The sequence below is a fragment of the Giraffa tippelskirchi genome, chromosome 7, assembly GCF_054371585.1.
Source record: "Giraffa tippelskirchi isolate mGirTip1 chromosome 7, T2T-mGirTip1v1.2.pri, whole genome shotgun sequence".
In the NCBI taxonomy this organism is placed as follows: domain Eukaryota; kingdom Metazoa; phylum Chordata; class Mammalia; order Artiodactyla; family Giraffidae; genus Giraffa; species Giraffa tippelskirchi.
Genome location: NC_137281.1, coordinates 134,453,668 through 134,480,388, shown reverse-complemented (window position 1 = coordinate 134,480,388; position 26,721 = coordinate 134,453,668). Strand labels below are relative to the sequence as shown.

The 26,721-nt window shown below is 38.2% G+C and overlaps 2 protein-coding genes across 6 annotated transcripts in view; both read right to left on the bottom strand.

The window, feature by feature from the left end:
- Positions 1-15,590, bottom strand: part of SNAPC1 (small nuclear RNA activating complex polypeptide 1) — a 31,934-nt gene extending 16,344 nt beyond the window's left edge. Inside the window, exons 1-7 of the mRNA XM_081509829.1 lie at positions 15,391-15,590; positions 11,115-11,274; positions 10,811-10,951; positions 9,745-9,849; positions 2,936-3,094; positions 1,351-1,419; positions 551-613 (exon numbers count right to left, since the gene is read on the bottom strand). Of these exons, the coding sequence (XP_081365955.1) occupies positions 551-613; positions 1,351-1,419; positions 2,936-3,094; positions 9,745-9,849; positions 10,811-10,951; positions 11,115-11,274; positions 15,391-15,518 (825 nt within the window). The 5' untranslated portion in view covers positions 15,519-15,590. The remainder of the gene's footprint in view (positions 1-550; positions 614-1,350; positions 1,420-2,935; positions 3,095-9,744; positions 9,850-10,810; positions 10,952-11,114; positions 11,275-15,390) is intronic.
- Positions 15,591-23,909: 8,319 nt separating this feature from the next.
- Positions 23,910-26,721, bottom strand: part of HIF1A (hypoxia inducible factor 1 subunit alpha) — a 44,323-nt gene continuing 41,511 nt past the window's right edge. For 4 of the 5 annotated variants that reach the window (XM_081509809.1, XM_081509808.1, XM_081509811.1 and 1 more), the window contains 3 exons: positions 26,390-26,498; positions 25,711-25,837; positions 23,910-25,230 (listed from right to left, as the gene is read on the bottom strand). In XM_081509809.1, coding sequence (XP_081365935.1) covers positions 25,079-25,230; positions 25,711-25,837; positions 26,390-26,498 — 388 coding nt within the window. In that variant the 3' untranslated portion in view covers positions 23,910-25,078. The remainder of the gene's footprint in view (positions 25,231-25,710; positions 25,838-26,389; positions 26,499-26,721) is intronic. The other variant, XR_014059393.1, reaches the window with a different exon arrangement.

Here is a 26,721-nt window from a genome sequence, read left to right as displayed (position 1 = left end):
AAAGAAAGCTCTCTGAAAACAGATAAAAACAAAGAAGAAAATAAAAGTTCCAGAAAATAAAAACAGCAAAACCACAGCAAAGAATTCGATCAGAGAAGCATTTATAGAAAAATCCCTCAGAACTGAAGGCTATCAAATCAAAAGGACGTCAATCATAAGAGCCCAGGGCATTGGTGGAAATAAAGACCTACACCAAGGTACATTATCACGAAAATCCAGAGCTCTGGGGATAAAGATAAAACTCTAAAACCTTTCATAATGAGGAATACTAGAAGCTGGAAGACTATTAATAAAGAACAATGCCATCAAAATTCCAGGTAAATACCAGGAAAAAAATAACTAAAAGAGAAAAAGGTGAAGATAGCTGCCTTTTGAGATCAGAAGTCCAGGGGCAGGAAGTGGTGGAGCAGGACTGCTGAATTGTATAAGCTACACAGTATTATTAGATTTTTTAAACTATGCAGAGGTGTTACTCTGATGAAAAAATTAAAATGTGATTAAAAGAGCATCAAGTGAATTTCTAAATTACCTTATTAAATAAATAACTTACCTGAACAACAACTGAAAAGGCCTTTGATTTTATTTTAGCTAATGATTCTGCCCTTTCACATCTCTGGAAGTAAGAACAAACCGGAAGGGGAAAAAGTTAAAACACACAAACATTAAGTGAAATTATGAATAATTAAGTATTTTTTTTTATCAGAAATAAGATTCAAGACAGAAGGTAGGCTAAAAGAAACTAACATTTATTGGACACATATTAAGTAAAGACACATAGACATGCATCGCTTTCTAACAGGGACCATGATAACAACCCATGGCTACTGACTGTTTTCATTCAAGATTTAAAAAGGATAAGAATGAAAGCCCTGAGCCCTGCTGACTATGCCACTCCCTCTTCATCTGCCTATGCCCAAAGACGGCGCTTTGCCTCATCCACTAAGATGGATGAAAACCCTGAAGGCAGAAAGCAGTAAATAGTAGCTTAAGCTGCACGCTAAGTGAAAAAACTGACAAGCAGGGAGAAAAGACATAGCATTACAACAGTCTTCCTCTGCCCCTGTAAGGTACTGAGGGCACCTTCCACCACCATCCGTCCCCTTTCCCGCTGAAAACGGTGAACATTCTCATGCCCAGTCTATACCTGATGTAGTCTTTCACAAGGTTTCCAGTAAAGAGCAGACTAGCTCTTCATAGAACCCAAGTTACAGAATTTTCTAATGTATGTATTAATATCATAATATTGACCATAGGATGTTATGGTCAATACAGAGAATCACAGCCACACACAAAATGAAAAGCTAACCAAACCTTTGCCCCATAAGCAATCATATAATGAATTTTTCTGACCTCTGATTGTTGTGAACTTCTCTCACTCTTTTCTTCTCCACCTTTAACTTTCAGTTTTAAGGATGGCTTCTAAAAGATAAAGTAAGTTATATTTACATATTTACAATTCAAACCAACTAAAAATTAACTGAAAATTATTTTCTGAACAATGGAAATCATTTACTTAATTACTGAAAAACTAAACGAATATTTCACAGTGAAGCATGGCTCATCACCAGACATTAAGATCATGGTTAGGTTTCATTAGAATTACAAAATCAATAAAAACAAATCCTAACTAATGAAAGATAATATGCAGATTTATGTGGTAGTGAGAAAACTGGTTTATTCTCCTTTCCCTCAGGTTTTCAAAGGTCTTAGTCATGATCATTAAAATGAATTAAGAGAGTGCTACAAAAGATTTTTATGTAAGTGCCTAGGTCATCTGTGCAACCCATTTGTAGCACTTAAAGTAGTCAAACATTCTAAAATGTGCTCTCATTAAAATAAATGTCCATAGAGGAAGGAAATTATTCCCTTCTTCCCAAGACTGTCATCTCATCACTTTCCTTGTTCATCTTTTATAAAACTGAGTTTTGAGCCATTACCCTTTATATAAGCCAAAAAGTAGCAACAAATCTCTCTGACATATAACACATAATGATGAAGGATAACGTGTAAAAATGCCTTTCTAGCATTTGTGAAAACATTAACACATTATCAAACACACAGTAAGTAATAAGAAATTACTTGTTTTTTCCTTTTATCTTTTTCCTAGAAGTATTTAGTAAAATTAGATGGAGTAGTGGTTTCAAAGGGAAATAAATTTAGCAAGGCTGGCCTTCAGGTTTCCAGAGTTAAGTTTCTCTAGCTGAAAAAACTAACATGGAATATGGGCAGCTCTAGCATCAGCACTTGGGTCACAAAACTAAATGGAAGATTTGCATTGATGAGATTTGTAAACAGTTAAACCGAGGCAGGCAGAACATTGGTGAACAGAGAGCATGCGCTCTGTCACAATGGGAGAAGCCACCATGAGGTCTAGCTGTCCGCTGCCATGCAGCAAAGCAGGACAGGTATAACCAAACCTCTCACCTTTAAGAGAAGTCAGATGTCTAGAATCTTAAGACCACAAATATTTAAATGTTGGTAATTAGTTCAAGTATTTAAAACATTAGGAACAATGCTATGCAAAGAAAAAAAAAGTTATGTGTAGGATTTGGCTTAAAGACGGCCTGTGTGCAACCTCCAGAGAATGCTAAATATATTTTGTACTAAATCAACGGTACGCCAAGATTATTTATTTCCCTATAATTATGTCTACTACATAGTGTGTACATGTATATTAAATGGATATTATTTAACTGTATATTATATAGTTGTAATTATATAATAATATATTATTACACATAAAACCCATTTGTAAGGTTAAATAACATTACCTAACTAATAACTGGTAAAGCTGAAACTAAAGAAGTTAAGCCCTCCAGATCTTCCTTTCACAGGAGGTAGCCACTAAACAAGGCTGCCTCTCAACACCCTCACCCATGTCCAGCCAGTCATGTACGATGCAAATGCAAAGGTGACGTATCAAACAGTTACAAACCTTTCTGTCTTTGTGCCACTGCTGATGCTCCAAAACTATGTTCTTGATATTGTCAAAAAAATCATCCTTTATCAAGTTGAGGGATTTTTCCGGATTGGACTTGTCAGCTGAAATTACATGTTTCATTCTCTGATAATGGTCATGAACGTTCAGCATTTCCTACAAGTGAAAAGATGAGCCCTTTAATTCAGTTTTCAAGGAGAAATGCACCAAAACAAATAAAATAAAATCACCTTCCAAAGTGACAGAGTTGAGAAGGAATAACTTATTACTGTATATTAAAAATAATATAACTGCAAACCAGTACATTATTAATGAAAAGTCTGATTTCCAGAAATACGGAATCACTGAATTCAACTCAATAAACATTAATTAATATACAATATACGGAGAGATGATGGGGAAAGTCTAATTAATACAGGATTGCGTTCCTGGAGGTAACAAAACTTATTTGTAGTATAGCATATCTTTAAATATTACTCCTAATAATTAAGATCACATTTTTATTTCATATTGTCACATAAAGGATATTTACACAATTCTTTATATTCAGCTGGGAATTCCTATCTCACGACTCTCACCCAATCCTCCACAGAGATGTGCTGATTTCAGAAATCTCAAAGCTCTTGTGTCTATCCCCGTAAGCTTCCTCATTACTTCAGTGATAAGATTCAAGATTAAATGAAATAGTGATTTATGACACCATTTGAGGCATAATTATTAGTGAGACCTTCATACTCAAGAAACCTCTAGACAAATGGGCAAGTCTACAGGGTAAACAGAAAGACAGCCTATGGCAGGCAGACTTAAGAATCACATAAAACCAGCACTGACCCTCGGCTCCAAGACCAGCAGAGAACTATCCCTCACCGATTGGGACCACATCCTCTGAGTCACCCCCAAGATAGGCCAGTCAATGCATTTCTAGGAGATTTTGGCAGACTTGATCAACATCTGTTCAAGCAATTCAAAACTGCTGAGGAGTGCTGAGTGCTTACATATGTGGGATCTTCAATGAGGAACAGTGTCCTGACATGGGGAGCCCCTAACATTCTACACGGTACACTGTGCTGTATTCCCGTTATTTTACATGCACTATAATACAGGACAAAGACAACTAGCTTGGAGCCTGAGACCTGTCACTTGCTAGATTGTGACCTTGAACAAATCCCTCAGTCACAATCATGTTCCACATTTGGACAAACACAATGCAGATGTATTAAGTGAGCTTATATAAGTGGAAGTATTCTGTAAATGTAAAACACTATACAAAATCAAAGGATTAAGAAATAAAAGGTAGTGTATGGGCTCTGGAGCTTTACACACTTGGACATTCAAATCCAGTGTCTGCACCTTACGCTATGCAAATTACTTAACTTCTCTGAGCCTCAGTTTCCTTCCTTTTAAAACTGGGAAAACACTACCTCCTCTGCAGGACTATTATGATAATTAGTGAAATAACACACAATAAACATTCAGCATAGTTCCTGGCACACGGTGAATACTCAACATGTAATGCATTATAATTTCATAACTGAAGAAAATAGATTCAAAAGTGAAATGACTTGCTAAAGGGCATATTTAAGTAACAGAGCTGGAATTAATCAGATGCTTTAAAAAACTGTAATTATGTATGGTGATGGATGTTAACTAAATTTACTGTGGTGATTATTTGACAATATATATAAATATTGAATCATTATGTTATATACCTGAAACTAAGACAATGTTATATATCAATTATACCTGAATTTTTAAAAAAATCAGCTGTTTTGATTCAATATTCTATTCTCCTGTTTTAGTAAACCTCCTTAATCACAAAAGATAACTGAGTGGCAGAATCACAATCAGAATTCAAATATGCTGACATGAAGACTTAAGAGCATTTGCAGGAGGAGAAGGAAAATAGAAAAGTATTCAATTTAGGGATTATCAGTGAAAACAGGTAATAGGCTATGCTAGAACAGGAAAAATAGAGCCAATACAAGTACAGAAGGAAAAGGCCTTCAAAGCAGATCTGTGGCAAGCCAAAAATGCTAGATAAAGTCAGGACTGCTTCATACAACCCACTCCAGTGTTCTTGCCTGGAGAATCCCAGAGATGGGGGAGCCTGATGGGCTGCCGTCTATGGGGTCGCACAGAGTCGGACACGACTGAAGCGACTTAGCAGCAGCAGGCTTCACACAGACTTCTCCATTCCTAGAAGCTTCCATGAAAAGGCATTTCATAGCCTGGCCCTTCTAACCCTCCTCTCCAATCATAGAAGAATATGGCTTTATGCATCACCCCAGCTCTGTTCTTTAAAACCTCCCATTAACTGCTTGCTCACATATACAATTATTTAACAGAGGAACCTTTAAAGAGCTTCAAATGAATAAAAAAAAGTTTAAGAAGGCATATTGAAAAAATTAAGGCTCTACCACCAAATCAGTCAACAATCAAAAATTACAACCAACTGGGTTCAAATCATCTGTTTTTCATTAAGAGAATACTAATAGTAGAAGTGATAAATAGATTTAAGGGACTAGATCTGATAGACAGAGTGCCTGATGAACTATGGATAGAGGTTCATGACATTGTACAGGAAACAGGGATCAAGACCATCCCCATGGAAAAGAAATGCAAAAAATGCAAAAAATCAAAATGGCTGTCTGAGGAGACCTTACAGATAGCTAGGAAGAGAAGCGAAGCGAAAAGCAAAGGAGAAAGGGAAAGATATTCCCATCTGAATGCAGAGTTCCAAAGAACAGCAAGGAGAGATAAGAAAGCCTTCCTCAGCGATCAATGCAAAGAAATAGAGGAAAACAACAGAATGGGAAAGACTAGAGATCTCAAGAAAATAAGAGATACCAAGGGAACATTTCATACAAAGATGGGCTCGATAAAGGACAGAAATGGTATGGACCTAACAGAAGCAAAAGATATTAAGAAGAGGTGGCAAGAATACACAGAAGAACTGTACAAAAAAGATCTTCACCACCCAGATTATCATGATGGTGTGATCACTCACGTAGAGCCAGACATCCTGGAATGTGAAGTCAAGTGGGCCTTAGAAAGCGTCACTACAAACAAAGCTAGTGGAGGTGATGGAATTCCAGTTGAGCTGTTTCAAATCCTGAAAGATGATGCTGTGAAAGTGCTGCACTCAATATGCCAGCAAATCTGGAAAACTCAGCAGTGGCCACAGGACTGGAAAAGGTCAGTTTTCATTCCAATCCCAAAGAAAGGCAATGCCAAAGAATGCTCAAACTATCGCACAATTGCACTCATCTCACACGCTAGTCAAGTAATGCTCAAAATTCTCCAAGCCAGGCTTCAGCAATACGTGAACCGTGAACTTCCAGATGTTCAAACTGGTTTTAGAAAAGGCAGAGGAACCAGAGATCAAATTGCCAACATCCGCTGGATCATCGAAAAAGCAAGAGAGTTCCAGAAAAACATCTATTTCTGCTTTATTGACTATGCCAAAGCCTTTGACTGTGTGGATCACAATAAACTGTGGAAAATTCTGAAAGAGATGGGAATACCAGACCATCTGACCTGTCTCTTGAGAAACCTGTATGCAGGTCAGGAAGCAACAGTTAGAACTGGACATGGAACAACAGACTGGTTCCAAATAGGAAAAGGAGTACATCAAGGCTGTATATTGTCACCCTGCTTATTTAACTTATATGCAGAGTACATCATGAGAAATGCTGGGCTGGAAGAAACACAAGCTGGAATCAAGTTTGCCGGGAGAAATATCAATAACCTCAGATATGCAGATGACACCACCCTTATGGCAGAAAGTGAAGAAGAACTAAAGAGCCTCTTGATGAAAGTGAAAGATGAGAGTGAAAAAGTTGGCTTAAAGCTCAACGTTCAGAAAACTAAGATCATGGCATCTGGTCCCATCACTTCATGGGAAATAGATGGGGAAACAGTGGAAACAGTGTCATATTTAAGTTTTTTGGGCTCCAGAATCACTGCTGATGGTGATTGCAGCCATGAAATTAAAAGACGCTTACTCCTTGGAAGGAAGGTTATGACCAACCTAGATAGCATATTTAAAAGCAGAGACATTACTTTGTCAACAAAGATCCGTCTAGTAAAGGCTATGGTTTTTTCAGTGGTCATGTATGGATGTGAGAGTTGGACAGTGAAGAAAACTGAGCGCCGAAGAATTGATGCTTTTGAACTGTGGTGTTGGAGAAGACTCTTAAGAGTCCCTTGGATTGCAACGAGATTCAACCAGTCCATCCTAAAGGAGATCAGTCCTGGGTGTTCATTGGAAGGACTGATGTTGAAGCTGAAACTCCAATACTTTGGCCACCTCATGCGAAGAGTTGACTCATTGGAAAAGACCCTAATGCTGAGAGGGATTGGGGGCAGGAGAAGAAGGGGACGACAGAGCAAGAGATGGTTGGATGGCATCACTGACTCGCTGGACATGGGGTCTGGGTAAACTCCGGGAGTCGGTGATGGACAGAGAGGCCTGGTGTGCTGCGATTGATGGGTTTGCAAAGAGTCGGACACGACTGAGCAACTGAACTGAACTGAATAAGAACAACATCTTGCTGTTCAAAAACACCCTCTGCCTCTCTGTTTATAATTCACATCAGTACTTCTTGGCAAATCCTTTCTGGTATCCGAAAATCTTTCATTCTTCATGCTACTCCAAACTTTCTCAATTCTTGTTTGCAGTAGGAGGCCCTCTCTTAAAGTGAAGGCTATTGGGTCTGTTTGCTTTCTGCTTCTCTTCTTCACAAACAATTATGAGTCCATTTCCACCTCCTTCCCTCAGGTTTCCAAGGAAGAAGTGCCTTCTTCAGCTCAAAGGAATCTCTCCACTGGGCTCTTGGTCACTGATCCACCACCTCCTCCACAGCAGGGACCTCATAGCTTCTTTTCTACACAAAATCTCCTTCTAATGGCTCCTTACCCCAAACCTAAATACACACTCTAATTTTCTCCAATCTCTAAACCTTTTAAATGATTCTCCTCGCCCCAAAAGATAAAACACAAATTCTCTCTATTATGCAAAGTTTTTTTCCTATCTCTATTTTTATACATGACCTTCTCCCACTTCTTTCCTGCTCAGCTGCTAGAGGGCAAAGATCTTAATTCTTGTCATACTTCACTAGACATCTGCAAATGATACCTTTCCAACCCCAGTCCCAGCTCAGACAAGGTCTTTGCTGTCCAACAGGCACTGCTACAGAACCTTAGCTCCACTGCTTCCTAACTTAATGTCTCCATGCCTCAGTTTCCTCAACTTTTAATCAGGGATAAAATATTTTCTGTAAAAAAAAAAAAATTAAAATTTGTTTAAAGCACCTGTTTTGCAGGGATGTTGTTGAGGAGTAAAATATTGATAATATACACAAAACATCTTGTATAGCTCCTGCACTACACCATGTCCAGTCTTTAGATAGTCAGTAAATAATTTCTTTCTGTGTAATTCTTAACATTCTGGGTACATGAACACCTTTGTCAATCTGAGGATAGACTACCTCATCCTCACCAAGTGTCCATACATATGAAAAATTTACATACAATTTAGAGGGGGAAAAGGATCCATGGACCTTCTCAAGGCTATCCATGGACCCCTGATTAACAATTTTTGCTCAAAACCAAAGTCGGTATACAGAGCAGACTCAGAGTGCTTTGAAAAATCAATCAACCTGACAGCTGAAGCTATGAGAACATGGTAGCATCTAGGACACAGAGAAACAGTTGAGCAAATCAAAGATCTGATCCCTTTTTCACTCCTTATATAGGAAAAGACTGAATAGGGTTGAGGGGGGAAGTAGTAACATTTACTAAGCGTCTAATATGTGCCATAGGCCACACTCAGCATTCTTCAGGAATAATCTGGTCTCAACTCTTAAGAAGTGGATGAAATAAGGGTTGCAATCAATATTAAAGAGGAAACTAAGGCTCAAAGAAATGAAAAAACACAACAAGGCCCCCACCTGCTCACACTCACTCTACACACTTTCTATGTACACAGGAATCTATTCTATAGAAAAAAGAAACGGATCACTAATTAGAAGGCTGCAACCCTTTAGTGGGGTTTTGTTTTAACCTTGGGGCAACTTTCCCACTCAGGTAAAACTCTCTGTAACTATTTATCAATGCAAAAGATTTTCCTGAATACTGTACATCTCAAAATACTGAAATACATTAGATTGAAAAGCTGTTTTAAGATTGTAACTCTTATCCATTATTCTTGACTTCAAATTTTTGTTTTATCAAAATAAACTATTTTCAATAGTGAGTTTTTACTCAAGCACTGTAAAAAGGAACTTAGGAAATGAACATATATTGTTCAAAAAAAATAAAGTCACTAAATTCTTGTTTTATAATAGTGGGTTTTTACTCAAGCGTTGTAAAAAGGAACTTAGGAAATGAACATATATTGTTCAAAAAAAATAAAGTCACTAAATTCTTGTTTTATAATAGTGGGTTTTTACTCAAGCGTTGTAAAAAGGAACTTAGGAAGTGAACATATATTGTTAAAAAAAAAAAGTCACTAAATTCTTGTTTTATAATATATCTAGAGTCAAACACAAATGGTAGTTTCAGTATTTGAATCCCAATATCCTTAGTCCAAGTCCAGTATTTTACATCTATTTCTCACTCTTTCAAAATTTATTCCAGAAATTTTGATATATTTAGGGTATAGTATTCCTGACACTTGAGAGAAGGTAACAGCATTCTATGATTAGAAAAATTTTCAGTATCCAGTAGATGAAGGTATAAACTCAATATATAGTTAACAACAAAACAGTTTTTAAAAAATTTTAAGAACATAAAAGCAAATTTACCTCTAATACATCAGAAGTGATAAGTTTCATTACACGATCATTTGGGTCCTTAAATTCTTCAGTAATTTCAGCTCGTTGCATATTTTTCTTCATTCTGTATGACAGCTAAATAATAATGTCTTTTAAAATAGATGTTTAAAAGATATATTTTAAGTACTGAAAAAAGTAAGCCAGCAATAAAAATCATCTATAAGTAAATATGGGCCAAAAACAAAAAAAAAGCCAGACCTAAGTATGTACTTTATATACTTACTCTGAAAAATATATTTTTCAAAGACTGTTAAACAACTTTTGAAATAACCTTTAATAACCCTTGTAGGCCACATGCTTACAAATTCAGAGAAGTTACATGATTTGCCAACTGATGGAACTAGAACCTTTTGATTAAAATGCTCTTTCAATCTAGCATCTGAAAGTGTCACAAGACTGAAGAAATATATATTAGTGGAAATTTCAACTTTTCACTGACATTAAAATCCCTTAGTTCTCTTTCAGTAGCCTCTCTGATGTCTGAATAAAGGTATAAGCAAATGCAGATACCCATCTAACTTCTTCTTCTAACCATCCACTTAATGGACAACATTCAGAAACATTGCATTATTAGGAGAGACTGAATTTTGCTTTCAAAAAAAAATAATCAGAAAGGATTTTTTTCCTCTTTTCTTTTTCTGGCCACGACACACAGCTTGTAGGATCTTAGTTTCCTGACCAGGGAATGAACCCAGGCCCTCAGCAGTGATAGCCTGGAGTCCTAACCATTGGATCATGAGGGAATTCCCAATATTTTTTTCGTATTTTAAGAAATCTTTTTTCTTTTCTTTTTTTTGGCCATACTACATAGCATGTCAGGATCTTAGTTCCCTGACCAAGACCTGGGATTGAACACATGCCCCCTGAATTGGAAGCACAGAGTCTTAATCACTGGACCACCAGGGAAGTCCAAGAAGTCTTTTTTCAAGTATTGGGAATTATATAATACTCTTTCCACTTTCTGAGAATGAGGCACTTTACGGACAATGAAACAGAATTTCTCATTTTGAAAAACAATCTCTTTCAGGTAACATACCAATTTAGGCATTGCTGTAAAGTGAAATGCTCTGTCTAGTCGCAGTTTCCTAAAAATATAAGCTGCATCAAAATGTTGTGCATTTATCAAATCTTGCTGAAATTTTAAAATTTCATCCCAATCCTTCAGGGCAACTCTAATCTGCAAACAAGAGGAATAAAAAAATTGTTAGTAAATGCAAATCTTTTTTCACAAATGTATTATAATTTTGAAACACTGGCATTTCTCTTTAAAATCAGTTGGCTATGAAAATATTGCACCTGTTTCATATTTCAGCTGGAGGAAAACAACTCACAAATATTACCTTTTGTTTTGGTTGACACAGTTGGGTGTTATATAATCCATACAGCAGATACAAAGCACCAACTCTGATCTGGAAGGTGTATGGAGGTAAAAAATATCGCCAAGCCGAAGTCAAAGCTTCTTTTGTAAACGTGTTCTTTTCTAAATTTCTCAATCTACCACTAGAAAACAGAGAACATATATTATAACTGTGAAAAAAAATAAAAGAAGAGGTTTATACTTGTTTAAATAGCAGCTGCTAGAAAGTGGATGGGCATTCCGCAGCTGATTCTTTCATGACTCAAGGATAAAGACATAATTTTCTGCTGTGCTTCTTACACTGAGGCCCTAGGTACTCTTGATGCACCTTCCAAAAGCATCAACTTTATTGCTGAATTCGGAGCAAAAGGAGTAGGGTTACAACTAACTACTGGTTTAAGAATTTTAAATATGTAATATATTAAAATAACCATGGTAATGTTACAGAATAAAATACAAAGATCAGGTGCATTTTGACAAAATGGATTGACCTAGAGGGTATTATGCTAAGTGAAATAAGTCAGAAAAAGACAAGTTCTGCATAATCTCACTAAGTGTGGAATCTAAAAAACAAAGAAACAAAACAGAAACATATAAACAGAGAGCACTGTGATGGATGTCAGAGCGGAAGAGGGTAGATGGATGGGCAAAATAGGTGAAGGGGATTAAAAGATACAAACTTCCAGTTATAAAACAAGTAAGTTACTGGATATAATATACAGCATAAGGAATAAAGCCAATAAAAATAATACTTCAATAATTTTGTATGGTGACAGATGGTTACTGAACTTGTGGTTGATCACTTGTAATGCATTTGACTGTGGAATCACTACACTGCACATCTGAAACTAACATGCTGTAACTCAACTATCAGCCAGTCAGTTCAGTCACTCAGTCATGTCCAATTCTTTGTGACCCCATGGACTGCAGCACGCCAGGCTTCCCTGTCTATCACCAACTCCCGGAGCTTGCTCAAGCTCATGTCCATCGAGTTGGTGATGCCACCCAACCATCTCATGCTCTGTCATCCCCTTCTCTTTCTGCCTTCAATCTTTCCCAGCATCAGGGTCTTTTCAAATGAGTCAGTTCTTTGCATCAGGTTGCCAAAGTATTGGAGTTTCAGCTTCAGCATCAGACTTTCCAATGAACATTCAGGACTGATTTCCTTTAGAATGGACTGGTTGGATCTCCTTGCAGTCCAAGAGACTCTCAAGTCTTCTCCAACACTACAGTTCAAAGGCATCAATTCAACTCAACTATACTTCAATTAAAAAATATATGTGCATATTAATATATAATGGGGATTTCCCCCAGTAGCCTCAGGGGGTCCTAATCTGTTCTTGAGACATTTGGGTGAAAAAGTTGGAGAACCACAGCACAATGTAACCCTCCTCCTCCTCGCAATTCTGCAGGGAAAAAGTTCACCAACATAAACAGCAGGGTAACAAAGGAGACCCCACTATATTCCAAAGCCTGGGCCCTTTAAGTAATGAATATACTACAAGAGTGAAAAATACCTATTACAGTACTGGCAACCAAAGCAATTTCTAAAGAAAATCCACCACTCCTTAAATAATCTCTACTTGTTTTCTCATTTTAGTTCCTTCTTCATTAAATTAGAAGTTGGGGCAACCATAGCAAAATTTTTCTAAACCACCACTTTTCCCAAGAGGGATACAGTGAAAAAGATCACGGGTTTCAGAAACAGTAAGACATACTGGTTTCAGTACCTGCTGTGCCACCTATTGTGTGATCATGGAAGAATTACTTAACCTTTTTAAACCTCAATTTCCTCATCTATAAAACAAGGATAATTACTGATCTCAGAGTTGTTCTATGGATTACATACAGCTCAAGCTGGTTTTAGAAAAGGCAGAGGAACCAGAGATCAAATTGCCAACATCCGCTGGATCATCGAAAAAGCAAGAGAGTTCCAGAAAAACATCTATTTCTGCTTTATTGACTATGCCAAAGCCTTTGACTGTGTGGATCACAATAAACTGTGGAAAATTCTGAAAGAGATGGGAATACCAGACCATCTGACCTGTCTCTTGAGAAACCTGTATGCAGGTCAGGAAGCAACAGTTAGAACTGGACATGGAACAACAGATTGGTTCCAAATAGGAAAAGGAGTACGTCAAGGCTGTATATTGTCACCCTGCTTATTTAACTTATATGCAGAGTACATCATGAGAAATGCTGGGCTGGAAGAAACACAAGCTGGAATCAAGATTGCTGGGAGAAATATCAATAACCTCAGATACGCGGATGACACCACCCTTATGGCAGAAAGTGAAGAAGAACTAAAGAGCCTCTTGATGAAGGTGAAAGAGGAGAGTGAAAAAGTTGGCTTAAAGTTCAACGTTCAGAAAACTAAGATCATGGCATCTGGTCCCATCACTTCGTGGGAAATAGATGGGGAAACAGTGTCAGACTTTATTTTTTTGGGCTCCAAAATCACTGCTGATGGCGATTGCAGCCATGAAATTACAAGACGCTTACTCCTTGGAAGGAAAGTTATGGCCAACCTAGAGAGCATATTTAAAAGCAGAGACATTACTTTGCCAACAAAAGGCCGTCTAGTCAAGGCTACGGTTTTTCCAGTGGTCATGTATGGATGTGAGAGTTGGACGGTGAAGAAAGCTGAGCGCCGCAGAATTGATGCTTTTGAACTGTGGTGTTGGAGAAGACTCTTGAGAGTACCTTGGACTGCAAGGAGATCCAATCAACCCATCCTAAAAGAGATCAATCCTGGGTGTTCACTGGAAGGACTGATGTTGAAGCTGAAACTCCAATACTCTGGCCACCTGATGCGAAGGGTTGACTCATTGGAAAAGACCCTAATGCTGGGTAGGATTGGGGGCGGGAGGAGAAGGGGATGACAGAGGACGAGATGGTTGGATGGCATCACCGACTCGATGGACATGGGTTTGGGTAGACTCCGGGAGTTGGTGATGGACAGAGAGGCCTTGCGTGCTGCAATTCATGGGGTCGCAAAGAGTTGGACACGACTGAGCGACTGAACTGAACTAACTGAACTGATAAAGGCATTACATTTAGTACCATTAAAAAAAAATGAGTTCCTCTCCTTTCATTAATTGTACAACAAACGGTTCTCCATTCTCCATCCCCTGCAGTGGACAAACTACACAAGTATTTATTTTACATCAACAAGGAGAAAAAAGAGAATGTTCACATTTTATTCAGCAGAACACAAGCATTATAATCACAAGGACTCATTCATTTTATTACTTTAGCCTTTTCAATATTTTAAGTATTATGCTAATGGAATACTAGATCCATCCAGTCACTGTCCTCACAGAGCTAAGTCTAGTGGAAAGAAAATTTAAAATAATAATAACGAATATTTCTTGAGCACTTAAGAGTGCATTTAACATAGATCACAATCAGGGGAGGACTCTGACCACATTCAGGGAGTGGGGCTCCATAATCCATGCTTCTCACCACTACACTATACTGCCTTCTGCACTACACAGTTAAAATGTGATTAAGAATAAAATAAGCACAAAGTGCTACAAGAAAAAAGAGCATGAACACCATATTTAGTCCAGAAGGGCTAAGGAATGTTTCCCTGAGGAACTGTCACAAGAGCTTAAACCTGAATGAAGAATAAGGTAGCCAGGCAATGGCAGTTGGGGTAAAGGTCCAGACTGAGGAAACGCATGTAGAGAGCCATGGAGTGGGCTGGCAGATGAAGCTGCAACGCTGGGCAAAGGCCTGTCACGAAGGGTCTTGCCAACCTTGTTAGGGAATTTGAGCTGTACTCAGAGGCAATGGAAACCATTTAAGGGTGGTATGAAAAGCCGTGACATGATCAAATTCGCACTTTACAACTTCAGCGGTTGTATGAAAAATGAATTCAATCATGCAGGATTTTGTCTTTGCTTGTGTGTTTGTTTTTAAACATGGAATTCTAAGAACACAAGACTAGAGGGACCGCACGCGACGGTGATCTAGGTCAGGATGAGGTAGTGGAGGTAGAAGAGTTCAGAAGGGCGGCCAAGTAGAGCTATACATATCTGGGAGGAGGCCGCAAAATGGATGGATGAAAACCAAGCCAACGAAATCGCCCTGGGAAAACGCGTAGCCAAGCACAGATGACGGCCCGGGAGAGACGAAGGCAGTGTCCAGACTGCCACTTCGCTCAGCCCTTCCTAGGTGCCGCAAAGCGAAAGGGACGGAACGAAGTTGTTACGCCTCCCCTGAGCCCACAGATAGGCGGGACAAGAAACACCCACCAGAAGATGGTTCCGAACTTCATACTCCTCCAGAGCTCAGTGAAGTCCTCGAAGCGCACGCTGTCCATCTCCTGGAAGCGGCTGAGCAGTGCCTCGCAGTCGTCCTTCAAGGCTGCAGAGGCCTCCATGTCTGCAAAGCAAGCACCCCACGCGCGGGGCAGCTGCGGGCGGTAGCCGAGGAAACGAGCCCCGCCCACTACGACCTGACGCGCCCTCCGTGACGCGTTTCCGGCCGCTTCAACTCCACCTCCAGCCGGATCTACCCAAGCTTTCGCGATGTTTTCTGCGCCTGCGTAACCGTTTACCTCAGGAGCTCAGATCTCTTAAAGAAGTAAGGCGGGCGCGATTAATTTCAGTAAATAAGTTTACTTCTCAGGAGACCTGTGAACCAAAGAAGGATTTTATGTCTATAGACTTTATACCTTATACAAATCACTGTTACACTTACCATCTCTCCCCTTTAAAGTGATCCTAGGGTGACAAGTCAACTTTTACACCCAAGAGGGAACATCTCCCAACCTCAAGCCACTGCCACGTGGAAATAGGATCTAAGGAGGGTTTACTGAGAAGTAGACTGGACTTCAGAGGCGGGCATGGCAACCCACTCCAGTATTCTTGCCTGGAAAATCCCATGGACTGAGGAGCCTGGCGGGCTATAATCCATAGGATCGCAGAGTCAGACATGACTGAAGTAACTGAGCACACACCCACGCAGACTGGACTTACTCTCTCATAGGCTATAAAACCCGTGCTTAATGTGTGGCTCTCTGGTTGTAGCCTTAACACCCTTCACTCTTGAGAAGCTCTTGTCAATATTCCCACCACCACCACCACCGCAGTCTAGCACATTACTTAGCAAAAAGTACTGTGTCTGATTTTGTTATGTTCCGTCGCTAAGTCTTGTCTTTTTTTGACCCCGTGGACTGCATTACTGCATGGCTCCCCTGTCCTTTATTATCTCCCAGAGTTTGCTGAAACTCATGTCCATTGAGTTGGTGATGCCATCCAACCATCTCATCCTCTGTCGACACCCTCCCCCCCTCGCCGCCCCCCACTTCCCCGCTTCTCTTCCATCTTTCCCAGCGTCAGGACCTTTTCCAATGAGTCAGCTCTTCAAGTCTGGTGGCCAGAGTACTGGAGCTTCAGCTTCAGCATCAGTCCTTCCAATGAGTATTCAAGAGTTGATTTCTTTTGGGATTAACTGGTTTGATGTCCTTGGTGTCCAAGGGACTCTCTAGAGTCTTCTCCAGCACCATGGCTGAATCCTTCTTCTTTGTACATTCCACCTTCTAGCTTCTCTCAGGAGCTGGCTATCAAGTAATATTTTGTACCTTTCACTATTTCTGTGATTGCAAGTCATGCTATTCTTATGCTTTTGGAGAGTTATCCTAAAAGTATAAGGGCTCTCTGTAACTTTCCTTATCATTCATTTTTTTTTTAAAGTTATGTAATATGCATTATAGAAAAACTTATGTAACATGTGTGAATAAGACACATAGAAGGAATATGAATACCTGTGTACCTTCTACATGTATAGGAACTGTAACGTGACCAACACCTTTCACATCAATCTCTGAATTCCTCCTCTAAACTATTCTCCTGCCTCTGCCATTACTTTAGTAACAACTACCTTATTTTGTTTCTCATTCTCTTGTAAATATTTTATCACATGTGTTCAGATCTCTAAACAATATATTGTTTACTTGTGGTTGATTTTGAGCTTTAATGGTGTTGCAATTTCTAATACATAGTCTTTGAATTGCTTTTTAAGTTTAATAGTGTTTCTGAGATTCATTTACATTATTTCTCATAGCTGTAATTCACTTATTTTCATTACTTCCTAATGTTCTACTGTGTGAATATACAGTTTATTATTTCCTCAGTGAAAATTTAGGTGAGTTCCAGATATTGCTGTTATAAACCATGTTTTATGAACACTTTTTCCTGTCTTATTTGTAGGATTGCCAGATAAAATATATGAGACCAAATTAAATTTGAATTTCAGACTAACTAAAAGAACTATTCATTGTTCATCTTAAATACAGTTTCACTGGGTACCCTTTATTTCTGTTGGTTTAATATGGATGGGAAATGCCAAAGAATGCTCAAACTACCGCACAATTGCACTCATCTCACACGCTAGTCAAGTAATGCTCAAAATTCTCCAAGCCAGGCTTCAGCAATACGTGAACCGTGAACTTCCAGATGTTCAAACTGGTTTTAGAAAAGGCAGAGGAACCAGAGATCAAATTGCCAACATCCACTGGATCATCGAAAAAGCAAGAGAGTTCCAGAAAAACATCTATTTCTGCTTTATTGACTATGCCAAAGCCTTTGACTGTGTGGATCACAATAAACTGGAAAATTCTAAAAGAGATGGGAATACCAGACCATCTGACCTGCCTCTTGAGAAACCTGTATGCAGGTCAGGAAGCAACAGTTAGAACTGGACATGGAACAACAGACTGGTTCCAAATAGGAAAAGGAGTACGTCAAGGCTGTATATTGTCACCCTGCTTATTTAACTTATATGCAGAGTACATCATGAGAAATGCTGGGCTGGAAGAAACACAAGCTGGAATCAAGATTGTCGGGAGAAATATCAATAACCTCAGATATGCAGATGACATCACCCTTATGGCAGAAAGTGAAGAAGAACTAAAGAGCCTCTTGATGAAAGTGAAAGATGAGAGTGAAAAAGTTGACTTAAAGCTCAACGTTCAGGAAACTAAGATCATGGCATCTGGTCCCATCACTTGATGGGGAAATAGTGGAAACAGTGTCAGACTTTATTTTTTGGGTCTCCAAAATCACTGCTGATGGTGATTGCAGCCATGAAATTAAAAAACACTTACTCCTTGGAAGGAAGGTTATGACCAACCTAGATAGCATATTTAAAAGCAGAGACATTACTTTGCCAACAAAGGTCCGTCTAGTCAAGGTTATGGTTTTTCCAGTGGTCATGTATGGATGTGAGAGTTGGATGGTGAAGAAAGCTGAGTGCCGAAGAATTGATGCTTTTGAACTGTGGTGTTGGAGAAGACTCTTGAGAGTCCCTTGGACTGCAAGGAGATCCAATCAGTTCATCCTAAAGGAGATCAGTCCTGGGTGTTCATTGGAAGGACTGATGTTGAAGCTGAAACTCCAATACTTTGGCCACCTCATGCGAAGAGTTGACTCACTGGAAAAGACCCTAATGCTGAGAAGGATTGGGGGCAGGAGGAGAAGGGGACGACAGAGGATGAGATGGTTGGATGGCATCACCGACTTGAGGGAGGCCTGGGCGTGTTGTGATTCACAGGGTCGCAGAGTCGGACACGACTGAGTGGCTGAACTGAACTGAATATGGATTTCTACTTATATGTTACAGGAGTGAGGAGTATATTTATCTGAGAGGAATTATTAGATGATAAAGAGTGCAAATGTAAAACTTAACAAGATTTATACTTTACTATCAGTGAATAAGCATTCTTATTTCAGCCAAATCATCTCAGAAACTTGGTATCTAGTTCTGGTCTTAAAATGCGTTTTCCTCACAAGGCCAAAGGAGCAATGGAACTCTCTGGAGCCTCTTTTAACAAGGGCACAAATCCCATTAAGATTTCATCCTGAAGACCTAATCACCTCCCAAAGTCCCCACCTCCTAATACTGAGGTTAGATGTCAACATATGAATTTTGAGGTGCCACACATACACAGAAAACATAGCAAACATCTTGGACTCACTCAAGCCACAGTAACTGTTCTTTGAATAAAAAGATTTCACTGGAAGAGCTAGAAATGGGCCTGTTTCCCCCATTCTTCTGGTCATTTCTTCTCTGGTCTGTGTCACGCACGATCCTCTCCCACCCTCAATCATGTGTGTGTTGTCCTTGTGCAAGCAAAGGGGAAGGTTTTAGGAACAATCAAAGATGAATCAGATGGGAACCTTGCTCTGAAGGAACTCAGTTTAATAGGGGAGAAAAGACATACATAAATGATCACAGAAGGCTGAAAAATAATCAGAAGTAAGCAACGGCTTAAGGTGATGTTCATAGGGCCAGCAAATATTAGCCGCTGAATTTGCCTAGAAAGAGGCAAAGCACCTACCCATGCTCTCCAGGATCCTCTCTAATTGGTGATTGTCTAATTTTACTTCAGTTAGGTTTTTGCTTTAAATATTTTACCTGCAGGCTGGGCAGTCAGGCAAGTTTATAAAGGCTTATCCCAAAGCTTATCCAGTAGTCCTGTTCAAGTAATCATAAGCAGTTCTGTATGGAAGCATTAAAAAAATTTTTTTTCAAAGAGCCAGTAATATTGTCCAGAAATATATGGAAAATATTTCTACATAAAATAGTATTTCTTAATGTTTTACTATTCCAAAGATCTCTAAAGAATATTTGACTTGCCAGTATTCTAGCCTACTTGTCAGGCTACATATGCAATTTTAAAAAATGCTTTTGTGATAAACATTAAAGCATACCACTCCCCCAAACCGCCACCCTGCTCTCCTCTGTGAAAGAATCACCGGTTTACAGTGATTAAGCATCCATAAGATGAAAAGAGTTGTAGCACTCTCCCTAAAGGGCACTTCTCTAATTAAACAGACTGAGGCTACTGATCAGTTTTTATTAGGAAAAAATATTCACAACACCTCAGCCACATTTTTTTAAATATCAAAATAAGAGAATGTTTCATGTTCTTTTAGAGAATCCTATTTGAAAAAACATAAACATAAAAAAAATAATGTCCTTTTAGGGAATTCTATTTGAAAAACATAATGAATTTTCCTGAAGAAAACAAAATATAAAACGTAGTCAGCTGCGGATATACAGGGGGTAATTTATTCTAAGCAATACCTCGCCCCGCACTTGACAACAGACTGCGTAATCATAAACTAATTACAGATTAAAGTTAAGGCCCCGAGCGTTTCCACTTTCCGTAAACTCACTACCCTTCTGTCCAAAAAGATTATCTTCTCCCAAAGGATTCTCAAGGTGCAGTCACACAACAAATTCAAAAAACAGGACAACCAAAAAAACCAAACCAACAATAAAAACCCACCTGGGTAAGCTAAAGTTTCTATTTACTTAATCAGGCATATCTCAAATGCTTAATTTAAAATAAACGAAGTCTCTGAGTGCCTTCAGGCAAATATCTTGAAATAAACACACAACTCCTCTATTTTTGACAAGTTATTAGTAGATGAGTAATTTTTAAAAAATCTTACATAGCTACTCAATCTTTTAGGCGAACCCTCGGTATTTCTCTGTTTATAGAGCAGAGGATCATACTCCAAAGGATCTGCTCAGGAGTTCAGAAGACAGTTTTATCTACAGCAACAATTCCTGTCTCCGTCCTTCAGATCTCTCCGCCACCACCTCCCCCTCTCCCTCCGCAACCTCAACATCCAAAGCGACCAAGTTTGAGGAAAGGCGGGCGGCAAAATCCGACGAGTCTCGGAAGACAACAAGCAGCGCGAAACCCTCGCGCCAGCGCCTCCGCGCGACCACCCCCGCCCGCGCGCGTGCTTCCAAAGGCCGGGCGGGGCAGCGCCTCCACATGCTCTCCCACACGTAGGCGGGAGCCCGGGGCAGCGGCTCCACGCGCCGCTCCTGCCGCCTCGCGTCGGCCCCCAGTCCCGGGGAGGGGCCAGGGCTGCGGTGCTGCGCCACAGCACGTACCGGGGCGTGGCCTGCAGGGCGGCGGGCGGGGTTTGGGGAAGTTTCTTTGGGCGGCTCACGTTTCATATCCTTATCATGTAGGCACTAGGGAACTAGGAACAGAATGGGTAGCCGGTCCCTTCCGCATCCTAGCTATTTTCTCCGCTGAGGGTCTGATCACTGCTGCTCTCAGGCACCTGTCTTTCCTCTCCGTCCGGGAATGGAGCCAAGAAAAGGGAATAAAAGAAATTAAATAGTACAAGGAGATCGGGTGTCTGAGCAGCGTCTTGGATAAAATCGTCCACTACAGGTAAGAATAAAAATTATGTCCAAACCTCGGAAGGGTGTGAACACAACAAAGCTCCAGAAGGTGTTCATAGGAGGTAGTGGTAAAGTGTAGCTTTTGTCTTACAAGGAGACTATTTTATTTCAGATCCTACAGATTGAACTAATTCTCTGTAAAATGATCTGGGACAACAGGTTCAGCGCTATTTAAAGGGATGAAATACGAGCGAAGTGGTTAGTAGCAGACTTAAAAAAACACCCGAGTAACATTTTTTTCTTTACATTTTTGTTGGTTTTAGTTAACAACCTGTTTGCAATGGTTTTATTTAGTCAAGCCCCGTTAAGTTTTTTTGTATTCGTTGCAACTTGTTTTTGACGTTGCTACATTAGAAATTTGAACTTTTAGAATGCTTAAGTTTCAGCAAACCCTGTAACTTTAAGTTCATCTTTTTTTTTGTATTTTAAAGGTTGTAAGGAGAAACCGAAATTTCGAAATGGTAGTTGTGAGGTTAACACAAGCTTAAAAGAAAATAAATGTGTCTAGCATGCCTTTAAATCAAATAGCGCTGACAAAACTATACCATATATTCATGTGGCCTTTTAGTTTATCACTGTGCTTTTCATAAACCACCTCATTTACCTGTGAGTTAATGTCGCCATAAGCAGACACCTGAATCTCTAGTTCAAACTCAAAACTCACTAAATAGCACCAGAACACTTTTATTCATTTCCATTTGTCTTGCCATTCCTCTCATAGAACATCCCCTCAATGTCCTCTGTGATTGCATTACCACCCTCAGTTCCCTACATCCCTATTGCTTTCTATTGATATTTGCCATTTAAACAGTTAATGGGGAAAGGGGTAGGGTTTTACTGGACTGGCTAGCACCCCACCAGCTCAGAGGCTCTGAATTTTAGGCTACCTCTCCAAGACTTTTGTCATCTACAAAATGAGATACAGGTCCTAATTCATAGGGTTTTTTGGAAGATTGTGAGATAACATGCAAAAAGCTCAGCACAGAGTACTAACAGACATTAGGTTCATTTTAACTCTTAATCTAAAACTTGTATGCAGCAGTAGAATCTCCGTGGAACTCTTTCAGTTCCAAAGTGAACAGTGAAACTTAGAACAAATGAACAAAATGCACCAAACTCCTTTGCCATACTTTCTTCAGATGTGAAAATAACACTATGGTCATTCATTCACATCAGCATCAGAGAAGGGAAAAGTATAGCCATGCCTAAGGAAGGGAGACATTACAGGTCTATCTATGGTTGCTGGGGTAGGGCTATACTTGGATGAAGCCATTATAAAGGCATTTGTGATGGTCTCAAAGAGGCTGGCACACTGCTGGAGGAAGGACTGGTTCTGCTATTTAAAACAGCTTCAAGCACTCCAGGGGGCTTGTTTTCTGAATGAGAGGGGTGGATACTTGTTTTCTTCCAGATGCACTGTTCTTTAACGTGGCTTTCTCATCTAAATCACTGCTCCCAAAAGTCAATTTCCTACTCTTGGTCATTACTGATCTGACCATTACTAATACCTGAAAATGATAAACTTCTAGATTTCAGCTTACTTTGCTACCAAAATGAGAATTTATTTCAACTGGGAATATTATGCAACTACTTTATTCTAAAATACCACCTCTAGTACTATCTGTAATTAAATTCAGAAGCACTTTGGATCATAGTATTTGCAGTGAAATATGCATATGCCTCACAAAACTTAGACTGAGTCTTAGTAAATGTTTGTTCCCAAACTTTCATGTAATTGTAATCACATTTTCTTCATTCTAAGATTAAAAACAGCCACCTAAGGTCTGTGGCTTAATTTTATTCAGGATGGTCCTGTAACCTCAGTATACTGGGCCTAAGGCTCTGTATGTATTTAATATGTCCATAAAAATAATCTGTTGTTACTTTTAGGAGCAAGGATTCACTGTTTGTTATATCTTTTTGTGCTGAGTTTTTAAATTTTAAGTGAGAATGTATTACCTTTACAATCAAAAAAAATCTCTATTTTTAAAATGTAGGAAAATGAATAAAGCTATTAAAAATTTTAAAACATACAGTATCATTAAGGCAAAAACAAAGCAAGGTTTTTCTAGTTTCATATTAAGAATCAGAAGACCTAAGTTTAAATCTTTGGTCTGCCATTTATTACCTTTAAGGCTTGGACAAATCCTTTATCACTCAAGGTCTGAATAGCTTCATCTGTGAGTGAAAATAGATTGGAAATCTTACGAGGAACTTCTAACCCTTACAACATTATGTAACTATAATGTTAAGGATTTGTTTCATTCATCCCATTCATATTAAAACATTAAAATTTTGTTTTACTTTAATAAATTAAAGGTTCATAAATTCATAAATGACAGTTTTCTAAAAGCATATTTTTTACAGTGGAATACTATGGTTTGTTATTTAACATTACAGTTAGGGACACAGTATAAATTAAAGTGATGGCAATAGGGTAAATGTAGAAGTAGCAAGAATAATGTAATATAAAATACTTAAACTGTTGGTAAACAATTTTATGAGTTGGAGGTGTTGAAACAAATATTATTTTAACATAAAAGCTGGTCAAAGGGGGCCTGGTCCACAGAAGATGTTTATTTGATGTAACAAAACAATACAGTTAGTGTTAGAAGATCCAACCACAAAGAGCAAAAGGAATGAAAAATTTGTACAATGCACATAGAAAAACAAGATGTTTACTGTGACAACTATATATTTCTAAAATAATGCTTCTAAAATTACTCAATTATTGAAATCTATATGAAAACAAAGATGTTAATAGCGACAAAGTGCATAAAACCAAACATCAAATTTTGAGCAAATTAACATTACTAGGCAATTTTGCTAACAAAGCATGATTTTTTTTTGTTCACAATCTGCTCAAAATACCTTTATACCAACAGGGTGGGCAGAACATTTGGGTTTAATATCAATTACACAATATTAGCATAAACTTCCACAACTACAGATAGGGTATTGTCTTCTTTTGAGCTGGCAAAGTGACTACAGAAACATCAAATCATTTCTCTGAATTGAGAATTTTATCCAAATAAATGCCACATACCTTCCAGATATATGTATATCTTTCTATATCATGTAAATGGCTTTACCCATTTAAATAATAAATCATACAAGCATTTAAGAATCATTATTATATGATTAACAATGTCATGTTCCAGGTTTAATAATTTCATAGGCCAAAAAAAATTTCTTCTTAAAAACTAGTTTTATAAATGCAGAATATATTGCATGAGTAACTGCTGGTATTTTTTTAAGAAAATATATTGTGCAATTGCGGCTACCATGTACTGCTGGCAAATCATTATTGTTTATGTAAAATGTGAAAAAACTGAGTAAAAATTTTTTAAACTCATCATGATGAAAGGTTACAGCCTTCTTAAAAAAATTATATTGGCATCTTATTAAAAATAATTCGATAAGGGACAAACTCCCTAGCCCAAAATAAATAAATAAAAAGGTGCATTTTAAAAATGATGCTACTGCAATGCAATGGTTTAAATACCGAAGAACTGTGAAAATGTGCTGTGTGTGATCTGGCGTTAAAGAACATACTAAAAAAGAGCATTAATGTAAATTAAGTAGAAAGGGGATCAAAATGGAACTAACCGAGTTTGTGCAGTATTTGTAGCCAGGCTTCTAAAATTAGATATAGAAAATATAAATAGACTGCTTTAGGTAATGAGCCACCAGTGTCCAAAAAAAGGAATGAGATTATGAAAAAGCTCAGTTAACTTGATCCAAAGCTCTGAGTAATTCTTCACCCTGCAATAGGTTTCTGCTGCCTTGTATAGGAGCATTAACTTCACAATCATAACTGGTCAGCTGTGGTAGTCCACTCTCATCCATTGATTGCCCCAGCAGTCTACATGCTAAATCTGAAAAACAAAGAGATATCTAAGTATTCATTCATCTAATCAATGAATATTATTAAACAGCAACAACAATACACTAGATATTTGGGAAAATAAGGCCAGTTTGCTCTAGAAGGGTTTTTAGTCTGTTAGGCAAAAGTACAATTATGTAATCAACAAAGTGCAAACAAGCATTACTGGTGCTATGTCACAATTGTTTACAAGAACCTTGAAGGCACAGAGGAGTGATATAAACCAATTTAGAAAAAGGCATTAAAATGTACACGTTTCAGCTTCTATTCATTATTGATAGGACACAGACACAGATCAAAGATAATTCAGAGCTCCATCTGGAAATTATTATTGATCAAATAAAATGCAACCTTACTTTTTAATCCTGGTAAGGAATGGAAATCACTCTCACTTGGAGTAAAGCTCCTAAATAAAAGTTTCATATACTTTAATTCTCTTTGTGATATTTAAGGACAGAAAGAGTAAACTAACCAGAGGGTATTAAAATAATTGTCTTTTGCTCCATTCCATTCTGTTCACTAGATTTGCATCCTTTTACACGTTTCCAAGAAAGTGATGTGGTAGTTGCACGATCATCTGGTTGCTGTAATAATGTTCCCTGAAAACAGTAAAGTTATTTCAATTTTACTATGTTGAATTTTTTTTAAATCACAAACTTTGAAATCGGTATAAATTTGCTAACAACACATAGGCAAGATTCTTAAAGACTACTCAGTTATTTAAATTCTATTTCTTAATACTGCTGTGATGAATTCATTTGCCACTCATATGACAACTGTGTAAAAATGCTTTCCAGTTAATTTGGTCTGAAAATATCGGTATGGGTTATACTAGCACTGACTGTGTTCTGTGGGTAAGAAAAGAAAGTAACCAAAAGGGAAGAGAAAGAGACTTGGTAGTGATACTGGGGGTGGAATGAGGGGAAAACTATACTTACTCTAAATACATCTCTAGTGTTTGGAATTTTTGAGACTGTATTCATTAAATGTTTGTATTTTTAAGAAAGAACACGTACAAAGTGAAAGAAACCAATGTGTAACTTCTGAGAATGTAACATTAGTATTTGGAAGATACAAGGAGTTACCTATATATCTAACTCAGAAATAGCACATCAGCTAGAACAGAAAAGCAAACATGCTGTCACACTTACAATTCCTACTGCTTGAAAAAGTGAACCATCATGTTCAATTTTTCGCTTTCTCTGAGCATTCTGCAAAGCTATAATCTTTGGATTTAGTTCTTCCTCAGGAGCAGTAGTTCTGAAAACAATTTTTTAATAAAAATATGGTTGTTTTATTTATTTAAAAAATATCCCATTAGCTTTTTAAACAAAATATATAATGCCTATTTTCCAACATTAAGGGATATAATGTTATATATAAGAGTTTTCCTGATTATACTAAAGTTTACTACCCTAAAAGTCAAAGCTTATTTTTTAAAACAAAATTTCCTATTCATTACCCTATTTGTAAAATAGAAGTG